This window comes from Epinephelus lanceolatus, chromosome 9 (genome assembly GCF_041903045.1).
Source record: "Epinephelus lanceolatus isolate andai-2023 chromosome 9, ASM4190304v1, whole genome shotgun sequence".
In the NCBI taxonomy this organism is placed as follows: domain Eukaryota; kingdom Metazoa; phylum Chordata; class Actinopteri; order Perciformes; family Serranidae; genus Epinephelus; species Epinephelus lanceolatus.
Genome location: NC_135742.1, coordinates 13,112,243 through 13,135,442, shown reverse-complemented (window position 1 = coordinate 13,135,442; position 23,200 = coordinate 13,112,243). Strand labels below are relative to the sequence as shown.

General features: G+C 41.2%; 1 protein-coding gene across 1 annotated transcript in view; it reads left to right on the top strand.

Moving 5' to 3' along the window:
- Positions 1 to 22,073, top strand: part of LOC117252601 (transmembrane protein 132D) — a 416,006-nt gene extending 393,933 nt beyond the window's left edge. The window contains exons 8-16 of the mRNA XM_078170586.1: positions 6,522 to 6,585; positions 6,874 to 7,005; positions 7,821 to 7,898; positions 12,709 to 12,771; positions 12,860 to 12,988; positions 19,143 to 19,271; positions 19,447 to 19,740; positions 20,805 to 21,079; positions 21,346 to 22,073. Coding sequence (XP_078026712.1) covers positions 6,522 to 6,585; positions 6,874 to 7,005; positions 7,821 to 7,898; positions 12,709 to 12,771; positions 12,860 to 12,988; positions 19,143 to 19,271; positions 19,447 to 19,740; positions 20,805 to 21,079; positions 21,346 to 21,973 — 1,792 coding nt within the window. The 3' untranslated portion in view covers positions 21,974 to 22,073. The remainder of the gene's footprint in view (positions 1 to 6,521; positions 6,586 to 6,873; positions 7,006 to 7,820; positions 7,899 to 12,708; positions 12,772 to 12,859; positions 12,989 to 19,142; positions 19,272 to 19,446; positions 19,741 to 20,804; positions 21,080 to 21,345) is intronic.
- The last annotated feature ends 1,127 nt before the right edge of the window (positions 22,074 to 23,200 follow it).

Below are 23,200 nucleotides of genomic sequence, written 5' to 3'. Positions count from 1 at the left end.
TTAGTCCTGTGATGGTCTGGTGACTTGTCCAGGGTGTACTCTGCTTCTCGCCCAGTGTCAGCTGGAATAGACTTCAGCCCCCTCGTGACCCCTAACATGATAAGCAGTTACGGAAAATGAATGAATGAATAAATATTGTTATTTAATAGGGGAGGTTTCTTTGGTCTCTAACCTCGCCTGCACAATGTTCAGACTTTTTAAATTCTTACTGTCTTTTTTGAACACGTTTGTGCAAATAAACTAAAAAGTGTTACATATAGCTATTGTGTGTGCTCCAAACCCATACATAAGCATACACTAACAACAACATAACTGAATATGCTACATGTCTAGTTTTAAGTAACGTCTTGCAAGTATTCTTGGTACAATCAGGACCTCCTGTCACAGCAACCCTGTTGTATTTTGCAAACTGTGGTACTCTGCTGTATGTGTGAGAGCAGAAAATACAGCACAGGATGATAAACTCTGAACTTAGCTTTTGGTCCTTGCACTTGTTCTACTTGAAAGCAGTCAATAAAGATTGTTTCTTCAACAAAAAAAGTACGGAGTTTCAGCATGTGAGAGAAGACAGAGGCTATATGACTCATTGTTGCATGTAATTTTCTTTTATGATGAATCTGAGGATTTGTGTGTGTTTCTTTGAGACTGAGAGAGAAAAGAAAGAATAAGCCGAGGCAATGTGCGAATGTGAATGGGTGTGTGTCTTTTGTCTTTTGTGTGTGTGTGTGTGTGTGTGTGTGTGTGTGCGTGTGTGTGCACGCGCATGCGTGCATGCGTGTGTGATATAGTGCTTATTGAATGGAGCAGTTGAGAGCACATATCGTTTCAGCCAGTCTATAATTTTCTATGAGGTCAAAGCCTGCCTGGCTATACTGATGACAACTATTAAGGCTTTAGCATCATTGCCACTGAATGAGGCATTCAGTCACTTAAACACACACACATGCACACTCTCTATCAAAAGAGAGACAGTGCAAGTGGGTGGATCAGTTACCGGATGTTGGGGTGTGAGTGTCAGTTTGTGTCCATGCTTTTGTGTGTGTGTACATGCACATGCTTGTTTATGTTTCTATGCAGCGTTTTGTGTTTGTGTACAGTAAACTGGCACTGTAGCGTATAAACTGTAGAAGTGTCTTCAGGGCATTTATCTTTCATCTACCCTGCAGTATGACAGAAAAATCTCAGATGAATATTACACAGTAGAAACTAATTAGAAATATACTTATTCTAAACCAACTCCTTACTAAATTATCTATTATTTCTTTCCCCACAGTTATATAAATGTCTTCCTCTGTCTAATTTGTCAGTAGCTGCAGTTACATGGATAATATTTTCTCCAGTCCAATTAAAATCATTCTGATTAGATTCCAACTGAACTGTTTACATGAACGCGATATAAAACATTCTGATAAGATGTGTGTTTACAGGCCCGGAAGCATTTAATCAGAGTATAACTTCTTCGATTTACGGAAAGTGATTCTGCCTGCCATGAAGCGCCTAATCTGCTGGGAATATAGCAGAAGAGGGAGATATGTTTTCTTTCCAACCTTACTGAGAAAATTTAATTCATTCAATACACAAAGTACAGAGGGAGAAGTGGTGCTGCCTGTCGATACAGTTCAGTCGGGGGTAATGTATATGTAACCCAGGTTGTTCTCTGTAGCTACAAATTACTGCAAAACTTAAATTAAAAGCCTGGTCCCAATTAAATGCCCAGTCTCTTTTACTAGCCTGATGTGGCTACACATTTTAACAAATAAACTCAATTAGACGCCTGATCTCGTTGCCAAGAAGTTAATTTTTTTTTTTTTTTAATAGAAGTTCTTTGGATGTATAAAAACAGGTTGTTGGCTACCTCAAATGATGTGTCCATTCCTCCATTACCTTGTAAGTTATTTATATTCCTTTAGTCCCTAAGTTTCCTCAGATCAAAAGAATCAAAAGTGTTGTCCAAAAAAATTTTGTGTGAAAGGATATTAAGGCCTGTCCCGAACATAAGCCTTTTTGAGCCCGGGCTATTAATTGACGTTTTACGGTACATATGTCCCCCAGATACCATACATGCAGACTATCTGTAGAAGTTATGATTTACTCATGTTCCTTAAATGTTTCATATGCAGGCTACTGCTACCTATAACCACTGATGATTGTTATGTCCAGCGACTCCACATTGCAGCCTGTTACAGTGTTACATAAGGCTGCTGTTTCAAAATCAAAGAGCACTCACATAAGAACATAGCACTAGGAGATTGCTAAATATTTTTATTTTTGAATTTATGAATGATTCTCTGTCAAAGTCAGAAAAGGAAGATGCGTAGAAACAGCTGTTGCGGCATGTTGGCGCACACAGCCTGTATGTCACCTAATATCACCCCCACTTGGGTCAAACATAAGCAGAGAGAATGCATTTATTTTTACCAGTGAGAAATTATCAGATTGCGCATTTATATGGCTATGAGGCACTAATGTTTTCTTACTGAACAGAGCGTCAAAGGTTTACACCACCCCTCTCAGCCTGATTGAAAACACCTTTTGATCAGGCCAGATTGGGACAGTCTTTCCAATTGAGGTGGTAACATGAGGCATTAGAGTCCCTGTGGTGGAAATTCAGCCCATGAATCAAGGAAAAAATCAGTAGTTGTAAAGATTCAGATGCTGCATATCCAGGTAGATAATATATGGGTTGTTCAAACCTTATGAACTAAGATTATTTACTCACGAGACTCTGCACTTACTTGCATGTACAAAAAAAAATGAACATGTAACCTGTGACTTTCACTGTGTATTATTAAAATACAAATTATTATGGAGCTGTGGCAGAAGTATATTCTCTGCTTTCTATTTTTCTTTCTTCTATTGTGCTTATTTTTCTTTTCTTTCCCTTTGTGTATTCTACGACTCCTATTCCCCCTCTTTCTCACAGTCTACAATATAAAAATCAAATCTTTTGACTGACTGAAAACCAAAATGTTTTGAATTTCCACTGAGGATGGAACTATGACGCCAAGCATGCGACACAATTTCTACACTGGCTACATTTTGAGTTCAGCTCCGCACGTGTACCAAAATGCTTTATATCATCTAAGAAACTCTGGCTCTAGTATAGAGAAGGGATGTGTAAGTAAGAAGTTGCCACATTTAGATACACAGCCTCCAACTTAGTTTGTTGAACTCAAATTCAGAGTCACAACGGGGAAACTTAAGGCTCAGATTTTAATATCAGCATACACTCACTAACTTGTCACAGACACACTCAGTTAAATATCAGCTAAAATATGCATGTGCACTTTCATTTTCGGGTTATAAAAACCCCATTCCTATTGGTCTGTGTGTCCTTTCTCTCTGCGTGCATGCCTGCCTGCTTCTGTGCCTCCATGTTTGACTGCATTTGTGTGTGTGCGTGGGGATGTGGGCATGTAAGAGTGTGTGTTTGTGGCTATTTGTGCGTATGTGTTGCTTCTATTCCCCATCTTGCCGCCCTTCCATTTTGTTCTGCAGGACCTATTTTTCAATTTTGCCAATTTCTGCTCAGATAGCCTCTACCCCTATGTGCACACACAGACACAAACAGACATACACACACACACGCCTCTATCCCCCTAACTACTATCTCACAGAGTGAAACACAAGCACTATTAAGCACACACTCTCACACAGACACATGTGCAACTGGGACACTGGGAAATGGAAAGAGAATTCCTGTAATATTACCGGGGTTTCACACTCCGGGACAGTTATAGGACACAAAGGTAGCTGTGTGTGTGTGTGTTCTTGTGTGATTGTAAGATCCGGTGTGGGCCTGCCTGCTTGTGGTATTGTGTAGATATTACACAGAGGGAGGCGAAGAGGAAAGAATGTGTGTTTCTTTGTGTGTCTGTGTATGAGAGAGAAAGAGAGATCCTCCATTCGGGAGCAAGACAGAGAGGGTTTCTGTTTTAACACTGATAGTGTATTCAAAGTATTCTCAGGTTCATTTTATTTCTTTATTCCGCACTTATTATTCAGCCTCTACAGCTGGGGAATTACACCAAGTATATAATTTTCATATTATTGTGTCAATTATTTTTAAATTTTCACATATAATTAGAAAATAATGTAATTATATTATTGCTTGGTTTTTTACACAGTGTACTTTATTGGGAAAAGCACAATGGCAACAAATGGAAAAGATAGCAAAATGACACAGCAGAGATGACGTGGACAGATGATGTCGGATTCAGATTTTTACAGCAAATTGTACAGTCACTATTGTGTTTTTCTTTTTGTACTTGAATAAGATAAAGCCATTTTAAAAAATCATAAAGAGGTATGTGCAGCTGGTTGAGAAGTACTGAAAGTGTCCATAGTTTAAAGAGCAAAAAGTCTGCCTAGGGTAGATGGGAGTGGGGGTTGATGGGTTAAACAAACTCCGGACTTTCACCTTGGAGCCACTGGTCATGTCCTGTCTGACACCAAAAGTCAATCAAGTTGGTTTAATAACAGTGTAGTGTGCTTGTTTATGTAGCACACTATACTACCCAGCCAACATTTGTATGTGGGGCCTGTGTGGGTAGTAAGTGGACTGAAAAATTGGAGCTATATTGGATTGACCATGTGTTCCATACTGGCCCCATTCCATGTGTGGGCTTGCCCAAGTTGACCCCACATGGGTCATGATGGGGCTACCTGGGTACAAAGTGGTTATAGGTCCAAAATGGGCATCTTATCTGGGGCCCAAGTGGGTAAACCCACCAATGTAGGCAAATGTCATGGGGCCAATATAGAACCCGTGGACAAGTCCTATATAGGGCCAATTTTCCAGCTCATTTACTACCCACATGGGCCCTTCATACAAATGTTGGCAAGGTATAGTGACATATGTTATGTGACGTTACATCACATTAGTAACAAACATACTGATTGTAAGCCAAATCATGATGTTTTTTTCTAACCCTAACCACCTACTGTTGCCTAAAGGAGTAAACCTTAAAGCAAAGTTTTTTACAGGTTTTTTATGTTTATTCTGAACAAGCAGAAACTGTAGCTTCCCTGTGAATACTAAAGTTTATTTTGAAAAGTCACAATACATGTCACTAACAAAAATCAACAAGCCAACCCTGAGCGTCCAAAACTGATACTGAAGGGGCACCTAGTCCATTATACCATTAAACTTTGATGTGTAGGACCACTGATCAAGTGTCAGTATTTGATGAGCTGGGAGCAAGAATGTGTTGTTGTGGTAGACATGCAGTTCAGAGGTTGTATAATAAACTCATGACAGTCACTTCCATAACAGCCTGAGCATATGAAGCTAGCAGAGCATGTAGCAGCTCTCACAGTGGTGACTGTGGGTGCGTAACTGGATGCAAAAAACACCTTCAATACTAAATTAGTTATTGATAATATGACTCACATGTATCATGCAGATAGAACTGAATAAAACCACACGGTGAAGCTCATGATGCCGCTGTTTATATTGTCATCCCTCATACAAGAGCTGCGGGCAGGAGCTATGGTAGTGTAGTGCTGAATATTAGCTGGCGGGTCCTCCCCCACTGCGATATTTGCTTCATCCTATTTTCAAAACAAAATATGACTTTCAATATCTAGAAAAATACATATATTAAATTAAAAAATTCAAGTCCTTTCAAAACATCTGTCTCAAGTCAAAGTCAAGTCTTTCATAAGTGTTAGTCTGCAAATTTGCAACTCACGTCGGACTCGAGCCAAGTCATGTGACTCAAGTCCCCCACTTCTGGTTTTCAGGGAAGCGCACAGCTGATATCATCAGGACAAAGTGAAATATAAAATAGTGTGTCATCTGCATAGCGATGACAATTAAATGAGATGGAGCAAAGATTTATCTCTGTGGGACCTCATGCAGTATGTCAAATTTACAGGAGCTAAAAGCACTAAAGGAAGTTTTTTGTCAATGGACAATAGTGACCAAACATATAACTCACTTCACAACCCTGTCAACCACCCAGTACAAAAAGCTTTTCCAGTGTCACTTGTAATCCTTAGGACATTAAGAGCCTTTATATAAGCTGTTTCAGTGCAGCAGTAGGACCAGAAAAGCAAAGATTTCTGCTTTTTAAACCCAACATCGTTAAAGTGCATGATTCATTTTATTGTTGAATTAATATTGTGCATTTAAACTGAGGTTCCATTCACAAGTAAAATTTATTCATGCTTTCTCAGCTAAGAGAAGGAGCAATAGTTTAGATATACTGTTTACAAAAACTGAACTGCAGACAGTATTACCAAAGAATAAAGCACAAGGCCAGTTACATTTAAAAGAACTGTTCACCAAGGCATTCCAGTAAATGCACATTGTACAACTAAAGTGTTTAAAAGTGTTACAGCTGGATTAAAAAACTCAAGTGCCTTTTCTTTGACTGAGAGTGTAACCTGGAGCGGAGATTATACAGTAGATTACCTGAAGCTGAGTGTAGCGTATAAACATGGCATTTAATTACCAGATAATCTCACCCTCTCCTCTCTTTCTCTCTCTCCGTCTCACTTATCTCTCTTCTTCCCAGACCTACCAGAGACAGTGAAGATGATGAGGATGATGAGAGGAAGGGCAAAGGCTGCACCCTGCAGGTATTATTTGATTAGTTTTCATAACACACGTTTAAAGAGAGTTCTTTAATCCTTTTCTTCAATGTCAATGTCCCTGAAAAAACTAGTAAGAGCTGTCCCTCCTCATACTGAGAATGAAATGTGAGGTGATGTATGTGATGCTTTGCCTCAGTTGGTTTAAGGTAGCATTCAGTATTATTGTGTACTGTTTCTCTATTAGTTAAAACTCAAGATAACTAAGTGAAATGAAGAGCACCATTTTGGAGTTAAGCAATGTAGTCTAATTTGAACTCTTTTGACCTTTTTCAGTACCAGTATGCCCTGGTGCGTGTCCTCACCCATTTTGTCGCAGAACCCTCCGACCCAGGAGGAGAGATGGTCCACATGTTGGGCGCGGACTGGCAAGCTGATATCACTCATTTGGTCTTGGACCAGCTGAAGGTATACACAAATACTCACACATGCCAATTCTTTCTTGAAGGATAGTCAACATTTTGGAAAATGTCCTCACTCACTTTGTAAGAGACGAGAAAATCAAGACCACTTTTGTGTATGTGCGTCAAAGGTCTAGTGTGTAGCATTTACTGTCATCCAGCCATGAGGTTCCAGAACTTAAACTTCTCCCATGTTCCAAGCATGTAGGAGAACTACAGTGGCCGACACAAAAACAAAAAGTCCCTATCTAGAGCCAGTTTTGGTTTGTCTTTTCTGGGCTACTGTAGAAACTCTGTGGAAGAGCGCATGCTTTGCATGTAGATATAAACAGCTCAGTCCAAGGTAATGACAAACAGGATTCTTATTTTCAGGTGATCATACACTAATGAAAACATAGCTATGAAAATTCTGCCATTTCTGCCAATATATGTAAAGCCTACACACTAAACCTTTAAGTATTAAGGTAGACAGAGGGTAACAAGTTTAGCATAAAGACTGGAAACTCATTGTTTCCCTGTGTTTCGTGTCTATGCTAAGCTAATCTCCCAACTGTAGTTCTACCTGTAGCGCACACATGAAAAAGATTGGTATCAATCCCTTTATCTCACTTTTTGGAAAAAAAACTACATGTTTCACAAAATGCTGATCTTTTCCTTTCACTCTTTTCTTGTGAGAACTGATGTTTGACTCTGAAATAAAAGCTGTAACAGGCAAAGTTATGTCATACTAATCCGGGATGAATGCATAAAAGATTAAAGTTAGTCATGAACAAACTGATGAAACTTTTAGTAGTGTCTGACAGCTGTTTCTGTACTTCACAGGTAGAAGATCCTCGCATTGCCAGACTGATAGACGGGAGAATCTTGATCGGACGGGACCTGGGGATCACTACAATACAGGTATGTTCCCTCTGTTCTTTTGCCATCTCTAAACAAGTGATCCCCCTGCTTTCTTTCTCATTGTTTTTTAACTATTTTTGTTGATATAATTATCCAGAACCATAAAACAACCCATTTTCCTACCTGAGGCAGTATATATTACCTTCTTATCCCAGTCTGATAATGACAAATGAATGAATGCCTTTATTGTCACATACAAAAAATGTGCTGATTCAATTAATTTACAGACCTCGTCTCTGTAGGCTGTCTCATTGCCGTTTGAGATGAGCCCCACTGCTATTGTTTCTTCTGCGAATTTTCTGATTGTATTTGTCAGGTGTGAAGGTGTGCAGTCGTCGGTATAGTGGGAGTAGAGGGCCAGGCTAAGCACACAACCTTGTGGTGCTCCTGTGCTGAGGGTCAGACTTGTGGAGGTGTAAGGGCCAAGTCTCACAGTCTGTGGGCGGTTGCTGAGAAAGTCCTTGATCCATAGGCACAGTTAGTTAGTGAAACCAAGGTCCTGTAGTTTCCTGACCAGCCTGCTGGGGACAATAGTGTTAAAAGCAGAGCTGTAATCCACAAACAGCATCCTAATATGTGTGCCCTTCTGCTCCAGGTGTGTTAAAGCAGTAGAGAGGGCTGTGTTTGTGGCGTCCTCAGTGGATCTGTTTGCACTGTATGCATACTGGTGCTGGTCCAAGGCCGGATAGAGGGTGGATTTGATATGCACCAGGATTAGTCTTTCAAAGCACTATACAGTATAAAATGAAATAGTCCAAATCTTAGCATGTGGTTTCAAAGTTTGTCACTTTGATTCTGATTTTAGTGTAAAGTCTAGAACTAGACAAACTGTGGTGTACCATTTGTGCCTCATTTTTACTGCGTGGTACGGCATGGCTCTACTTAAATCTACTTGGATTTCCATCAGCAAAGGTTGTGGATAGTACCAGGTGTCTAATAGTTTTCTGGTCCCACCTCAGTCGAGGTTCCAAGCAAGCTGAGCAGAGAGGAGTCAGAGAGAATGATCACTAGCGCAACACGGGACATCCTGCACAAACCCAGCAACTGGTTGGTCTCAGTCCAAAAGTGGGTCACAGGTCCACTCTGAAAGGACTGCAAGTGACTCGCGAACTCACAAACATGTGAAGTTCGTAAAAAACACACTTAATTTTTATGTATGGTGAATTTCCAGCACAGAGCTTTTATTTTGAAGTGCAGTATCCTGCTGTAGAGTGAGTAAGAGAATGGACAGCTACATGACAGAGACAGCAAACTAGCTCGACGACATGGTCAAACACAAGTATGACACTGAATATTTTAAACTGTGTGCACCTTGAACTCATGACTAAGGAAGAATCTGGACCCTGTGGCTGGACCAGTTGGGAACCACTGCTATACACTACACCATACAGTTGACAACGCTCGGATGTTTCTGTCTGCTTGCCGATGAAGGATTTAGCAAGTGGTGTGTTTTTAAGATGATGTAACGGTAGTTTCACGCAGTATTGCTATGGCCATCAGTTGAGAATCTTGCCTACACTGAGGGTGTGTTATCTGCAGTGGGGAAAAAAAATACAGAAAAGGACCTAGTGCCAAAAGTGAGTTGAGTTAAGTCGAGCTAAACCATGCAGTGGAAATTAGGCATTATTGAGTTCAGAGCATCTTAGAATCAGTGTTTGAATTCCATTTTAAGGATTCAGAAAACACCCTTGACATCGACAATGTATTCATCACTCATTGGACAACAAGTCCAGAGAAAGACGGTTGAAAATGTGTGATTACGTGAAGCGCGGTGTGATTTGGCAACTCACACTGCAGCTATAAGCACTCCAACGATGTAAACATTATCCTCTCTTTCTTCCTCTCCTCTTCCTCTCTTGCAGTTATAAGCCTTGCCTGCTAGCTCGTTAGACAATTAGCCACAATTAACTGTCAGATTTGGCCCCGAAATCTCAGCGTGAGGTTCAGCAATTACACACAGACACACACTTACTCTGGCACACAGTGAACACACTCGCACACTTGCTGAATTCCAATAAGCCTGTCCATTGTGACTGAATGTGACAGTGGAGGACAGTCCTGTGGCTTACTGTCTTACTAGTATGCTGTTATATAGCAGCGCTGAGGCAAAACCACCGAATATGTCACAATCACAGTCTGTACAGTTTTTGTTATGTTCTCGTCTTTTATTTTGCATCTCCATCTTTCATGTAACAATAAATAAAGTTTGTATTTCTGTGATTCAGGATTTCATTCCAAGTGCTTACATTTGCATGATTGCTCTGAAGAGTTTGTTATGCGCGTGTTGAAGTGGTTTGGCACTGAGTTGGGAGCAGCAGTGGGGATTTTGGGGAACAGCTGACTATATGCTTGCATCCATTTGACTGGGGACTGCTGCATGCATGCGCGCATACACAGGAAACACACACACAGATGCACGCATCCAGACAGCTGTGCTCTTTTTGGGAGCCAAGAGAGAGAATTTACCCAGCATTCCCATTGAGATGCCACAGTCGACAGCCGTCATTTGATAGTTTGACATTTCAATTTTACCCCCCAGCTCCGTCTCCCCGAGTCTCGCCTCTTCCTCTCCTCCCTCTCTCTCACTCCTTCCTCCCCTCCGAAGTCTCTCTTTCTCGCCCTCTTATTCTCTGCCTGTCTTGAAGAGCAATCCCAGAGCTGTCAATCATTGCATTTTGTTAGCTCGCTGAGGGTGGGATTGAGTTTGACGCCCCGACACGTTCGCTGAGAGATTTTCTTTGTACACCAATCAGATCTGCCTGTCCTCCTGTCGCCGGGCGGAGTAGCACACTACAGCACGGGGCTCCTAATCTCTATCACTGTCTGTCTGCTGCTCCCTCTCTCCATCTGCACTCCAATCTCTTCTGTGCTCCTTCTTTCTGTCCCCCTCTCACTTTCTGTCCTCCTCTATTTGTCATTGTCTCTCCCTCTCTCTCTCTCTCTCTCTCTCTCTCTCTCTCTGACACCAACTCCATTTAATTCTCTCCACTTCGGTCGCTGTCTCTCACTTACGGCGACTCACTCTTCTCTTCTCATTCACTCTCTGTGTAGTTCTTTAGTTTTGGCCTTGTGCTTTGTTTATGCTAAGTTGTCTTAGTTAAATGCTGACACATTGGTGCAGAGCTGGGAGGCAGACAGGGACACTGTGAGTGTGTGTGTACAAGTGTGTGTGTGTACAAGTGTGTGTGTTTCCAGTACTCAGCATGGGTTACAATGTGTCATAGATGTGAAATAATAGCCGCAGTGTTTCCGAACCAGCATTTTCTTTACACAGAGAATACAAGTATCGTCAGCTTTTACAGGTCTGTTTGTGTGTGTGTTTTGTGTGTGTGTGTTTGTTTCCTAATTTAACAGATACCGCCAGTCTATGTGGCCCACAGCACTGTGGTGTTAACCAGCTCTCGCTGCTCCTCCGTCAGTGTTAAACACTTCACTGTCACCTTAAGGCAATAATCACTGAGACAACAACAAAAGCTCTTTGGTGCAACTCTCTCCTGTACTGTGTTTCAGAGTTTTTGCTAATGTGTACTTCCTTATTTCCTGTACTTGATGCAGCATGGTTAACATTATTTTGCCTTTCCTGTTATTTATTAAGCTGTCATTGCATCACCTGTCAAACAACAATAAGGTGCTTTACAATAAGGAGTAAGCAGTTCTTTACATGAAAATAGACACAATGGACATAAAGCTAGCAAGGCAATTCAATATAAAAGGACATTTATAACAGTTTAAAACACGGATGAACTAATTCGTAAAATCATAGAGTTGTAAAACTATAAATAATAAAATCAAGTAAGATTTTGAAAGAGCTGCAGCAGCGTGAAGCGTAAGTAGAAAGTAAGAGCGTAAAAAGAAAGAGTTTCAGACCTGTATCAGGAAGCCAGAGCGAGTTAAAGGCTTAAGTGAACAGGTATGTTTTAAGCTTTCTTTTAAAAATATTTAGACAGCTAGCTTCCCTGATATCTACAGGTGTTTTCCATAGATTTGGGGCGTAACTGACAAAGGCTGCATCCGTGATCTTCTTCCGGCTGTTGCTGGCAACCTCCAATAAACCAGCAGGTTGTCAGTAACGCAATATAATTTTACTTGAACACTGGGGGTGCATCCCAAGTCTCTTAAATCGCATCCACATGTCCCTTTCCTGCCCCTTCTCTTGCATCTTAGTCCCTCTCACCAGGGTTGCATGGAGAGATGCAAGGAAACCATGTGAGGAGAGAGGAAAATATAGCCGCAAGAGGTGATCCTGGGGTCCAAGCCAGCATAAGTTGAAAACTGTGAAGAATCAAGACCTTTGACAGTCTACGTTAAAAAAAAAAGCCAACAAGTTTTATAACGATCAGACTGACAATCATCCATTGACATCCAAATCTCTGCCAGGCCACACTCCACGCCACACAGATCTGTCAAATCTGTTGCAGCATCCAGTCAATGACTGATGTCCATTTGTCGGTCTGTAAAACACTTCTGTGAAGGCTCCTCAGAGATCTCCACTCACTACTCGGTCCTCAGAGCAGAAATAAGAGCTTTGTGAAGGCCATGAAGATGTTGCACCAGACCAACTTCTGGTCTAAGTGAGGATAAAGGAGCAAGGAAAAATCAAATAAGGCACTTGGGATTCACCCTGCGTGTTGGAGCAGGAAAAGTAGACCTGCAAATTCATGATGAAAACTTTTAGGGACTCACATTTGAATGAAATTGCTCTTGCGCATACGTGGACTCCTCTGCAACTCTTATAATGCAGATTAGTTTGAGGTAGTGAAAATTTAGATTAAATAAAATTGTAAATGCATTATGTGATCTTTCGTTGCAGGTTCTGTCTCCGCTGTCTGACTCTATCCTGGCAGAGAAGACTGTGACTGTGTTGGATGACAAGGTAAAATAACGTCTTGAATTATTCTATCTTTTTTAGGATGTAGGTGCTTGTTATTGGTATGCATTGTGATATTTTCTTGTTCGTCTAGGTCACTATCACTGACCTGGGAGTCCAGCTGGTTGCATCTCTGACCCTCAGTATGACAGCGAGTCCTGCAAATAACCAGGCTATTCAGCTAACGACTACAGCTACAGACCTGCTACACACACCTAAACAGGTAGGAGATACTATGCACACACACACACACACACACAACGTCACAATATCTCGCAATATCTCCATCTTTGCTAGATATCATATCCTTCTTGGGTTTTATTTATCAGATTTTCAGATTCTAACTTGCACATGCAGACAGATGATAAACATACATATACACCCTGCTGCCTTTAGGTTTGTACACACACACACACACACACACACACACACACACACACACAGACTGATGAACTACATCTTAAGCTGTTCCGGTCTCCACAGTAATACCCCCAAGGTTGTAATCATAGAAGTTAAACAGTAATTCTGTGCAGCGCACATCAAATCGCTGCTATCTCACCCATAATCAGTTTCTAATTAGGAGTGTGTAACTTCCAGGCTGTAGCACTGCTCAGCTACAGTTACAACCACCTAAAGGTCCACAGTAAAACAAACACTCTATATTGTTAGCTAGAACCACAGAGAGGCAGTTCGTCTTTTGACAATGCTCAATTGAAATCACAATTGAAACTACATTAGTGATATATGCGTCCAAAAAACTTTAATTATGGATTAAAATTTTGATACTTTTGTTCATACTTATTCTCTTTTCTCCACTTTTGCTCCCTTATTGGTGCATAACTCCATAATATCATAATAACTTTATTCATAGAGCACTTTTTGAGCTGAAAGCACAAAGTACTTTCCAAGGTGAAGAAAATACCAAACACAAGTGATACTAATAAAACTTTAGCATATACATACGCCTACATCAACATACACACTTAGACACATATGTACTTGTCTGCATATATACATAAACACATGGCTGCAAAAACATATACTCAGATGAGATTTAAAGACGTGAACAGAGTCAGCTGATGTGATGTTCAGTGGGAGGCTGTTCCAAAGCCAAGGAGCAAGAACTGAAAAGGCTCAATCACCCTTTGTCTTTAACCTGGACTCTGGAACAGTTAGAGGAGCCAGACTAGGGGAAATGAGGGGCCTGTTTGGATGGTACAGTTTGAGAAGTTCAGTTATATATAGTTATATGAGACCCTGTGTCCTCATATGAGGACATCACATTTTCACTTGACCTTATACTTCATTCCACTTGACTTAGACCTGTTGTCCTCATTTGTGGACACTTTTTTTGTACCATCAAGTGGTAGTAAGAGCATAACACACTAATCCATGTCAAAACAAGATGGCAGCCATATCTGCCAAGTCAGTCTGCAGCTGATCCTGACACAAAAGTGGACAAGGTCCAAAACCAGATCACATTTAAAGGTTAGTTATGATTAGTAATGTTTGCAGATTGATATGGCAACAAATTTGACCAATTTTAACAATGGTAACAAGCTAATTCATTAGGTAATACTCGTTTGAAGACATTGGGACTTTATTATTATCTCATTTGAGGTCATTGGGACTTAATTATATTTGATAATGTTGAGATTTTTATACTCATTGGGTCCTACTGATCCCAAATAGCTAGGAAAAATGAAAAATGCATACCAAACAAAACATTCAGGTGTCAGGAGGATAAACTCTGGTGTCAGATCATTGAGAGCCTTCTATGTGATTAAAATAACTTTAAAATGGATTCTAAAAGAGACTGGAAGCCAATGCAGGAGAGCCAAAATAGATGTGATATGTGAGGATCATTTATTTTGGTCAAAAGTCTAGCTGCTGGGTTTTGAAAGATTTGGAGCTGATGTATAGCTTGGTTGTTTAGGCAGGGGAAAGAGACATTACAGTAATCAAGATGGCAGGATTTAAGAGCATGTATGACTTTCTCTGTGTTATTGAAGAACAGAAGTGGCCTTCATTTGGAGATATTCCTCAGCTGGTAAAAACAAGACTGGACTATGTTCTTTACATGTTGCTCCAGCTTTTTTTAAACCTGACTTTATGCTCAGAGTGAGAGTGCTGACGAATGGCTGAATTTGTTTTGGGACATTAAGCTTTTTATGTCATATCTATAGAAAAACAAACACACACACCTAAAACACACATGCTCATCTACACCCATGTACATATTGTATTGCAAGCCTACCAGGTTTACAAGCTATTCTTGATGCTCTAATCACATTGCCAAGGGTTATTTTATCACACTATCTGAAGCTATTATCCCTCACACCCTCTTCCCTCCCACCACTTCTCTCCCTCCTTCTCTGGCTTTTTTCCCTATCAATCAATACTCCACATTATAATTTATATCCAAGGGCTAATTGGATGAGAAACAGCTCATTACAGAGAAAATACACATCTGATATTGCATTTTATTCAAACATTCATTTCTTTTTTGTATTCTGTCCTTTTTTGTCATTTACCATGACCTGTAGTAAAATGATGTGACTATTGAGAAGGAGGAGAAAATAAAAAGAAGTAAAAAACAGATGGCCGGAAGGAAAGTGGGGAGAAAATAAGGGGCTTAAGGAGGCACGGAAAAGTACAATTTAATGTGAAAATGGAGGGAGGGAAAGAGATAAGGTGTTGTTCTTCATGTTGGAGCTTAATTACTTTTGTAGGGAGGGTTTTGCTGTGTTATACCTACAGTCTTTTCTGTGTTCTGAATAAAGAAAGCAAAGGGTTTTATCAAGGGAAATTAGAGAGGCAGGATCACTTAAAGATGAGCTAAGAAAAAATACATTCTCTGCTGAACTCTGTTTTTATTTACAGAATAGCTACGGCTGGAAAAGACTGTTGACAAAAAAAAAACACTTTTCTTCCAAGTATTTGTCCTCATTGTAATAGAAGAGATGGAGACTGGAGATAGATACAACACAGTCCAAAAAGACTGTGTCCTTGCACAAAAAGAAGTGGCTAAGTTTCTATTACCATTGTTTGCATGTTGAATTGTTTGTGTGGGTGAATTGTTGGGAGTGTAGATGTCTTTCTTTGTGTCTTGTTCCGAGAGTAACAACATGCTATTCATTGCCATTGTGTTGGAGACACAAAAAGTTGAATCATAAAAAAAAAAAAAAATATATATATATATATATATATATATATATACATATTGTCAAGTAGGGGTAGGCAATACCCAAAAATTTGGTTTCAGTCCCGGGTAATGCAGGGCCAGAATCCCCAATAGTGATTCCCATACATTTCATTAAAAGCTACCTATGACTTTAATGTAGGATAGAGCAGCATGTCATGATTAATGAGGTGAATAATCCATCCATCCATCCATCCATCCATCCATCCATTTTCATCCACTTATCTGGGGCTGGATCGCTGGGGTAGTAGGCCAGTCAAAGCACCCCAGACTCCAGCTCCTCCTGGGGGACCCCAAGGCGTTCCCAGACCAGACGAGATATGTAATCCCTCCAGTGTGTTCTGGGTTTACCCCGGGGCCTCCTACCAGTGGGACGTGAATAGTTTGAAAATCTAACATTAACCAATGCTGAAGATCCTAACTATGATATACCTTGATGTTTTTTGCCTGAGCCTCTCTGAACAGACTCTACCAGTGAGCTATTTCTATTTCTTGTCAAGGGTCTGCATGCTGAGGCATTTCCTTCTACCTCCCTCCCTTTCTGTGACAGCTCCACGTTCTCTTTGTCATATCTTTTTTTTTTTCCCTCTTTTGTTCAGTCATCATGCCGTTATGTGTCGGGTTAACCTATTCAAGGTGTGCACTGCAGTGCATCAAGCATGCGCACTGTGTTTGTTGTTGGAGTGCACACACCACAACAGCAGAGTACGTGCATTAGATGTGTTCATGACAATGGAATGCAGTTTACACAGGAAGTTTTACTCTTGAAATACAGATGGTTCAACATAAAAGAGAGAAACTGATTCCTATTTTAGTATCAGTCCTTTTGACGTTAGAATCTATCTTAAAAACCAAATGTAGTATCTGTAGTATCGATATTTTGGTATCAATCTGCCCCTGTTGTCAAGCTACTGAGTCCAACACCAATGAATATTTTTTGTAAGAGCCACTTAAGCACATATTTATATTTGGTAAAAATGTTTATATTAATATGACATGTTATATAAGTTCTGATGATAAGTTTCTCTGCAGTTTGATTAGCGTATCAAAGGTGGACTATGCTAAGGTTCTGATGTCTGCCATTATTCCTATATAAAGTGTTAGAATACAGACAGGTTGTGATCAACAGCTTACAGTGGTGTAATGCAGTTTTTCGTGTACACGGCCAAAAAAGGTCTGGACAGCGTTATGAAGAAATTGCAGATAATTATGTGTAGGCTGGAATCGCATCCCAGTCTGCAGAAGAAAATGTTGGCATTGTATGTTTCTGCAGACCAGAGATACATAACATCATATCAACATTTCTAAAGTGATGTGGTTGTGGTTAGGTGTATATGAGTCTAGGGGAAGCTTTGTCTTTGTCTTTGGAAGGTGGGCGGGACGGAGGATGGCGTGACATCCAGAAACGACAGCTGCCAAGCTGCAGACTACTGTTTGAGACCAATAAACAACAGCACCTGTTGTTTTTTTTAGCAAGACGTTGATGCATTTCCAGCAGCAACTGTGGCACCAGGACTTGGTATTTTAAGCCAGAACATGATCCTTTCCTAAACATAGCCAAGTGGGTTTTGGTGCCAAAACCTAACCACATGTTGACTAAAGTGTAGAAATGTAAAGAAACATAGAGTTTCAACGTAGTTGCTACATAGTAATCCAATCTAATTCAATCCTGTAACCTAGTAATGTACAAATGTTACATATCTGTAGTTTGCATAAATGTACAGTGTCAACAATTTCTCTGGCAGCTGGGTTGAGCACAGCCTGGTTTGATGTAGGTGTTTGACCTTGTGATACTGTGTGATCAGAGCAGACTATAATTTATTGTCTGTACCAGACCAGGCATGATATGAATCGGATGAGAATCATTTGATGTTTACACAAACCCTCATTCCATTTTCCCACCGCCCCTGAGTACACTGGGTCCTCAAGAAAAAATTGAACTTCAGTCAGGAACACTTTAGTCAAGAAAACTTAATTTCCATTGCAGTATTATATTTGGTGGTATGGCTCTGTTCTGGGGCCTCTCTGCCTGTCCTTGGGCCTACGCAGAAAGCCTCTTCCACGCCCCTACCTGGAAAGCCTAAGGCGAAGAGAGCACACTTTCCTGCCCTTCCATGTGCCTACATGGAAAGCCTTAGGCAGGGAGAGCAGCAGCAAAGACCCCCCAGGAACAGACCAGAGCAGCATTATTGACAAACAGAAATGGCATTGATAAGTCAGACACGGCATGAAAAGGAGGAGCTGTGGTGGAGGCCGTTTGCAAAGTGGCTTGCAGAGGAAGCAGCAACAGTAGGCAGGCCAGAGCAGTTTAAATAGGGCGCCTTGAATAAGATTTGCCGATTGTGTTTATACAAAAGGAATCATGTGATCTATCAGCTTACTCCCTTCCGTCAATCAGCTGCTCCATCAGTTGAATGGCTGTTTGAGATCAGCTGATGTAGCTGGGATGTGAGCTGAGCCTGATTGTGTTCTGCCTGAACTAACAGTTTAATTCTGCTGAACATGAGTTAATGCTGGGATTACTTACAGACTACATGGCCTAGGACTTGGAGCATGGTATAACAGCAACTACATCTTTACCTGATAAACTCTTAGTAAAGCAGGTGTCAGATAAGACTTAGAGGCCTTCTAGTGCAGCAAGCTGAAGCTCTTGAAAACTATCAAGGACGGATTTGTTCTTTCATCTAAATAATGTGATTATTTCTTTGGCTATCCAGGTCCTTCTCTATGTAGTTCCGCCAACGTAAATCTGAAATACCATTATTTTAGCCACTTAGGGCACTGGAACATGCTGTAAACACTGCCACCTTATATAGTTGTGAGGACAAAAGTGTTGGATGAAGAATGGAAGTCAAATTTTTACTATCGTTTTAGCTCTGTTTTGGTTTCCATCAAATACTGAGAGAAATGCTTAATGCTTCACCAGCTGATTGCTAACTTTGCATCTTTATGTTTTGATGCAGGTACCACTCGTATCCCCATTAGCAAAATTGTCCATCTCTAAACTTTAGCAAATCTTCTACCCAAGTTAGAGCCACTCAAAGATATGAATATGACTTTTCATCATAGCTCCTCATAGCTTGACAAAGGAACATTGACAGTTCTGTGCTAAAGTCCAAAACACTGTTAACACACTTTGTATCTTATGAGAATTTCTTTTGTTATATTCTTTCAGGAAGCAGCAATCAGTGCCTGGATCCAGTACAGTGACGGTTCAGTGACACCACTTGATGTCTATGACCCCAAGGACTTCCTTCTCTCGGCTGTGTCATTGGATGAGAGTGTCATCTCCATAACCAATCAGGTATAAGCCACTAAGAGTTTTATTTGTCAAGCCAGTGGTTTAAACCAAAAAATGTGGAAGTTTTACTGAGAAATATTTTCAGGAAAAACTTTTCAGATTTCGCAAAAGTGACAGACAGCATGGTGTCCACAGTACAGTGTTTGCTTACCTTTACATTGTTGCTATGTTCTATTAGGAGCAACACTGGCCTATTGTAGTGGCAGAGGGTGATGGACAGGGATCACTGGTCCGTGTAGAGATGGTCATCTCTGAGACCTGCCAGAAATCCAAAAGGAAGAGCGTGCTGGCGTCTGGAGTTGGCAATGTGATAGTGAAGTTTGGAGCAAAGAGTGATGAAAGAGGTGTGATGGGAAGAGGTGGACAGGACGACGGGATGGACAACAGCACCAGTGAGCACCAAACAAAGGATGGAGGAGATTGGAAGTCCAACAGTGCAGCAGTGGATCGAGAAGAAGGAGCCATGAGGAAGGTGGGAGAAACAATGATGGATACAGATTTCTTCCAATTTATTTTCAGTGCAATCTGTAAAATGAGCTGTTTACTGCTTTTTGTCATGTAAAATTTAAATTTCAGATTTGAAGGTTCTGAATGTAACTTTGAGACAGTCCTTGTTATTAATGACACCGGTGGCTGTTAAGTGAATTGCAGTCCGTAGCTTGTTGCTCGCGCTCACACTCCATAGGCACGAGTAAGCACCTGGGCATTGGCCAAAGCAGTGAAGTAACAAACACAAAACTACCATGCCGTCCCTCTGCCTTACTTCCTGTCACTAGAAAGGAAGGGAGAGCAGACATAAGCTCTGGAGACAGACCTTCTTTCAAGGCTGTGGCATTCTCAAATTCAGCCAGTTGCAAACCCCAGCACCTGGGCCACAGCGAGCTGGTGGCCAATGGAAGCACTGGGTCTGACCTGTGTAATGGCAGCAACAGAAAGTTTGCTGATTCAACAGGGAGTCTAGGCAGTTTAGAATCAGATTGCCAGTGATGCATCTTGCACTGGCTGAATTTGAGTTGTTACAGGGTTAACTGAAGGTCTGTTTCTGGGCCACCACTGCAAAATTTATGTAAGGGAACACAGCATGAGTGGAGTCAGTGTTGTGGTGAGTGCTGGTTGATAGTTGACAGTAAAGGATTCAATTTCTATGCTAATGCTAGCTAGTGCTACACACTGTTAGCACTGTAGAGTAGCTGAAAAGAGGTGAGGCACTAAGGAGTGCGCATAATGTCCCGTTTTGAATTTTCCTGAAAAAAAAATAGTCGCAAATTCTTTATAGGCAACCAAGAAAGTTAGGGAAAGTCTCCATTTTTATGTTATGTTACAACCTGCTCACCCACTGACATTAAACCTGATTCAAAGTTACAGTATATATAGGTCCTTTCACTAGTAACAGAACGGTTGGAAATATTTAGCTTTTTTTTAATTACTATCTTTTAATATGAAGGACAGTATTTTTGGTCAGTGCACATTGTAACTACCCACTTTAAATTAAGAGTGGAGTTAATATCTTTTCAAGTATTTATGTATTGTTTTCAGGTTAGCACAACGACCAAGAGCACAGTAACCCATCGTGCTTCAGGTGGCAAAGCTGCCAGTGGAGGCAGCAGCAGCAGCCGGGGCGGAGGCCCCAGCCAAGCAGGGGACTACAGTAGCTACCCAGCACAAGTGGAGGTTCCAGGCACTGGAGACAGTGAGCTGACTCAGACCACAAGAGGACTATCGGATCTGGAGATTGGAATGTATGCCCTTTTGGGTGTATTCTGTCTGGCAATACTGGTCTTCCTCATCAACTGTGTCAGCTTTGCTTTCAGGTAAAAATTGTGATAATTGAGTACTCAGTTGTTTTGATTATTGGAAGGAAACTCAACAATAAAATTGTGGGTTGGTCAAAATCTCTGTGTCAACCACCATGTAAACCTGAAAGGCCTGAAGACCAAACACCTGTCACTGATGGGAAATAGGTTCATCTATGAAATTTAGGCTTATCGTCAATATAACAAAAATCAGCACAGCCCGAAATTGCACTGCTTCAAAATTGTACTTCTGTTGTAGACTAATTATCATCCTTCATGTGCAGATACCGTCACAAGCAGGTCCCTGTGCTGGAAGCAGGAGGCAACATGAACCACGCCCATGACTGGGTGTGGCTTGGCAATGAGGCAGACCTTTTAGCTGACCATACTGACCAATGCCAGGGCGGGCTGCCTGACGAGTGCACCACCATCATCGACCGAAATGAAGGGGGATACGAGGAGAACAAGTACCTGCTGAACGGGGCTGGTAACACCTTGGTGATGGGTGTGGGCACGGGCATGGGGACGATTAGTGGGAGTGGTGGCACAAGTGGACATCGGGGCGTCACCCACGGACAAACCTTGCCCAGATCTGTTCCAGAACCGCATCAGTGCCTTTCAGCAATCACTACTGGTGGTAAAAACGCCACTGGCCAAGCGGAGCATCTGAATAATTCCCCCCGAGCCACAGCTGCAGCTGCAGTTGCAGCTGCCAAACGCAAGCGCGTTCAGTTCACGTCTTTCGCCACCGTCCTGCCCAATGATAATTCAGGCGGGGGTGGCCAGTACGCCAACTCTTCAGTCGTGGTGACCAATGGGAGCGAAGATGACATCAAGTGGGTGTGCCAGGATATGGACCTGGGTCAATCTGAAATCAGAACCTACATGGAGAGGCTACAAGACAATCTGTGACTGATAGGAAAGAGACTGAGAAATGGAGGGGCAGAGGACGAGCGCAGGAGGGGGAGGATGGACAATGAGTACAATTCACCTGTAATGCCTTTGCAATGGATGAAGGGAGGGAGAACAGGAGGAATATGAAAACAGTGAAGAGAACACAAAGTGTGGCCAAGAGCTGAGAAGATTATTGAACAGACAGTGTAGGGGATGTTAGATTCAACTCCCCTTAGGCTATGAAAAGCATACTGTCATCACTAGCTCACACTGAAATCAATGGTAGCAAACAATAAATAACATTATGAGTTTCTTTTATATTATTTATTGTGAAAATATTAGTGTACAAGTCAATAATAAAGTCACTATTGGTTATGAATGTTTATTTTCAGAATACCAGTGAACCATTGTGCTATACAGTAAATTCAGGGTATGTTATTGGACAAACATTATCAAGCCACTATACATTTAAACGAGGATGGCAAGAACATCAATTCTGAGGTATTTTTTACTCACAAGGTGTTTTGCCAGCATTGGCTGTAGCTGTTGATTGATTATTGATAGATCTAGTTTTAATATTTACCTGCCAAGTCTGCTGAGTGGTTATTTAATGATTCTGATTACCGAAGAAAAGGTACGCATCAAAGATACAATCTGTTTGTTTTTGTTCTATCATGTGACGGATTTGCTTTCGGCATTGCTCATAAGTGAAATGTAACATGTAAAAAATATATATATTCCAAGTACTCAACTATAAATTCAGGCACCAGTGAGAGCTGCCATTCAGCACTGAATACGGGCGATCTTGCTCTTTCCTCAAACTACAGAATGTGTCAGGAGTTGGAAAAATGACATACAAAAGACTGTTTCTCCCTTGGATCCAAGACAGAGGCATTTAAACTTGCACAATTCCAAACAGGAAAGGGACATTAGCCATATTTGAGGCTTACTTCCTGTTTCGTGAAACCTTCAAGCCAATGATGGCTTTCTCCCTGTAACCAATCCCATCATCCCCTGGCCCCTCTCCTTGTCTATGATTGGACAGCAGTAGAGACTTTCTGAACTTAAAGTACACAGTGAAATACTGTGAAATACTGTCTGTACACTAAAAGGGGACTGACTAAGGTGTCTCGTATAAAAAGGAGGCTGCTTGGGCTTTGCAAAGCCCGACCGAACACTTAATAATGAGGATTATTTAAAACAGAAACCACGTAGGCAACAAGACAGAGCAGAGTACCTGCGGTG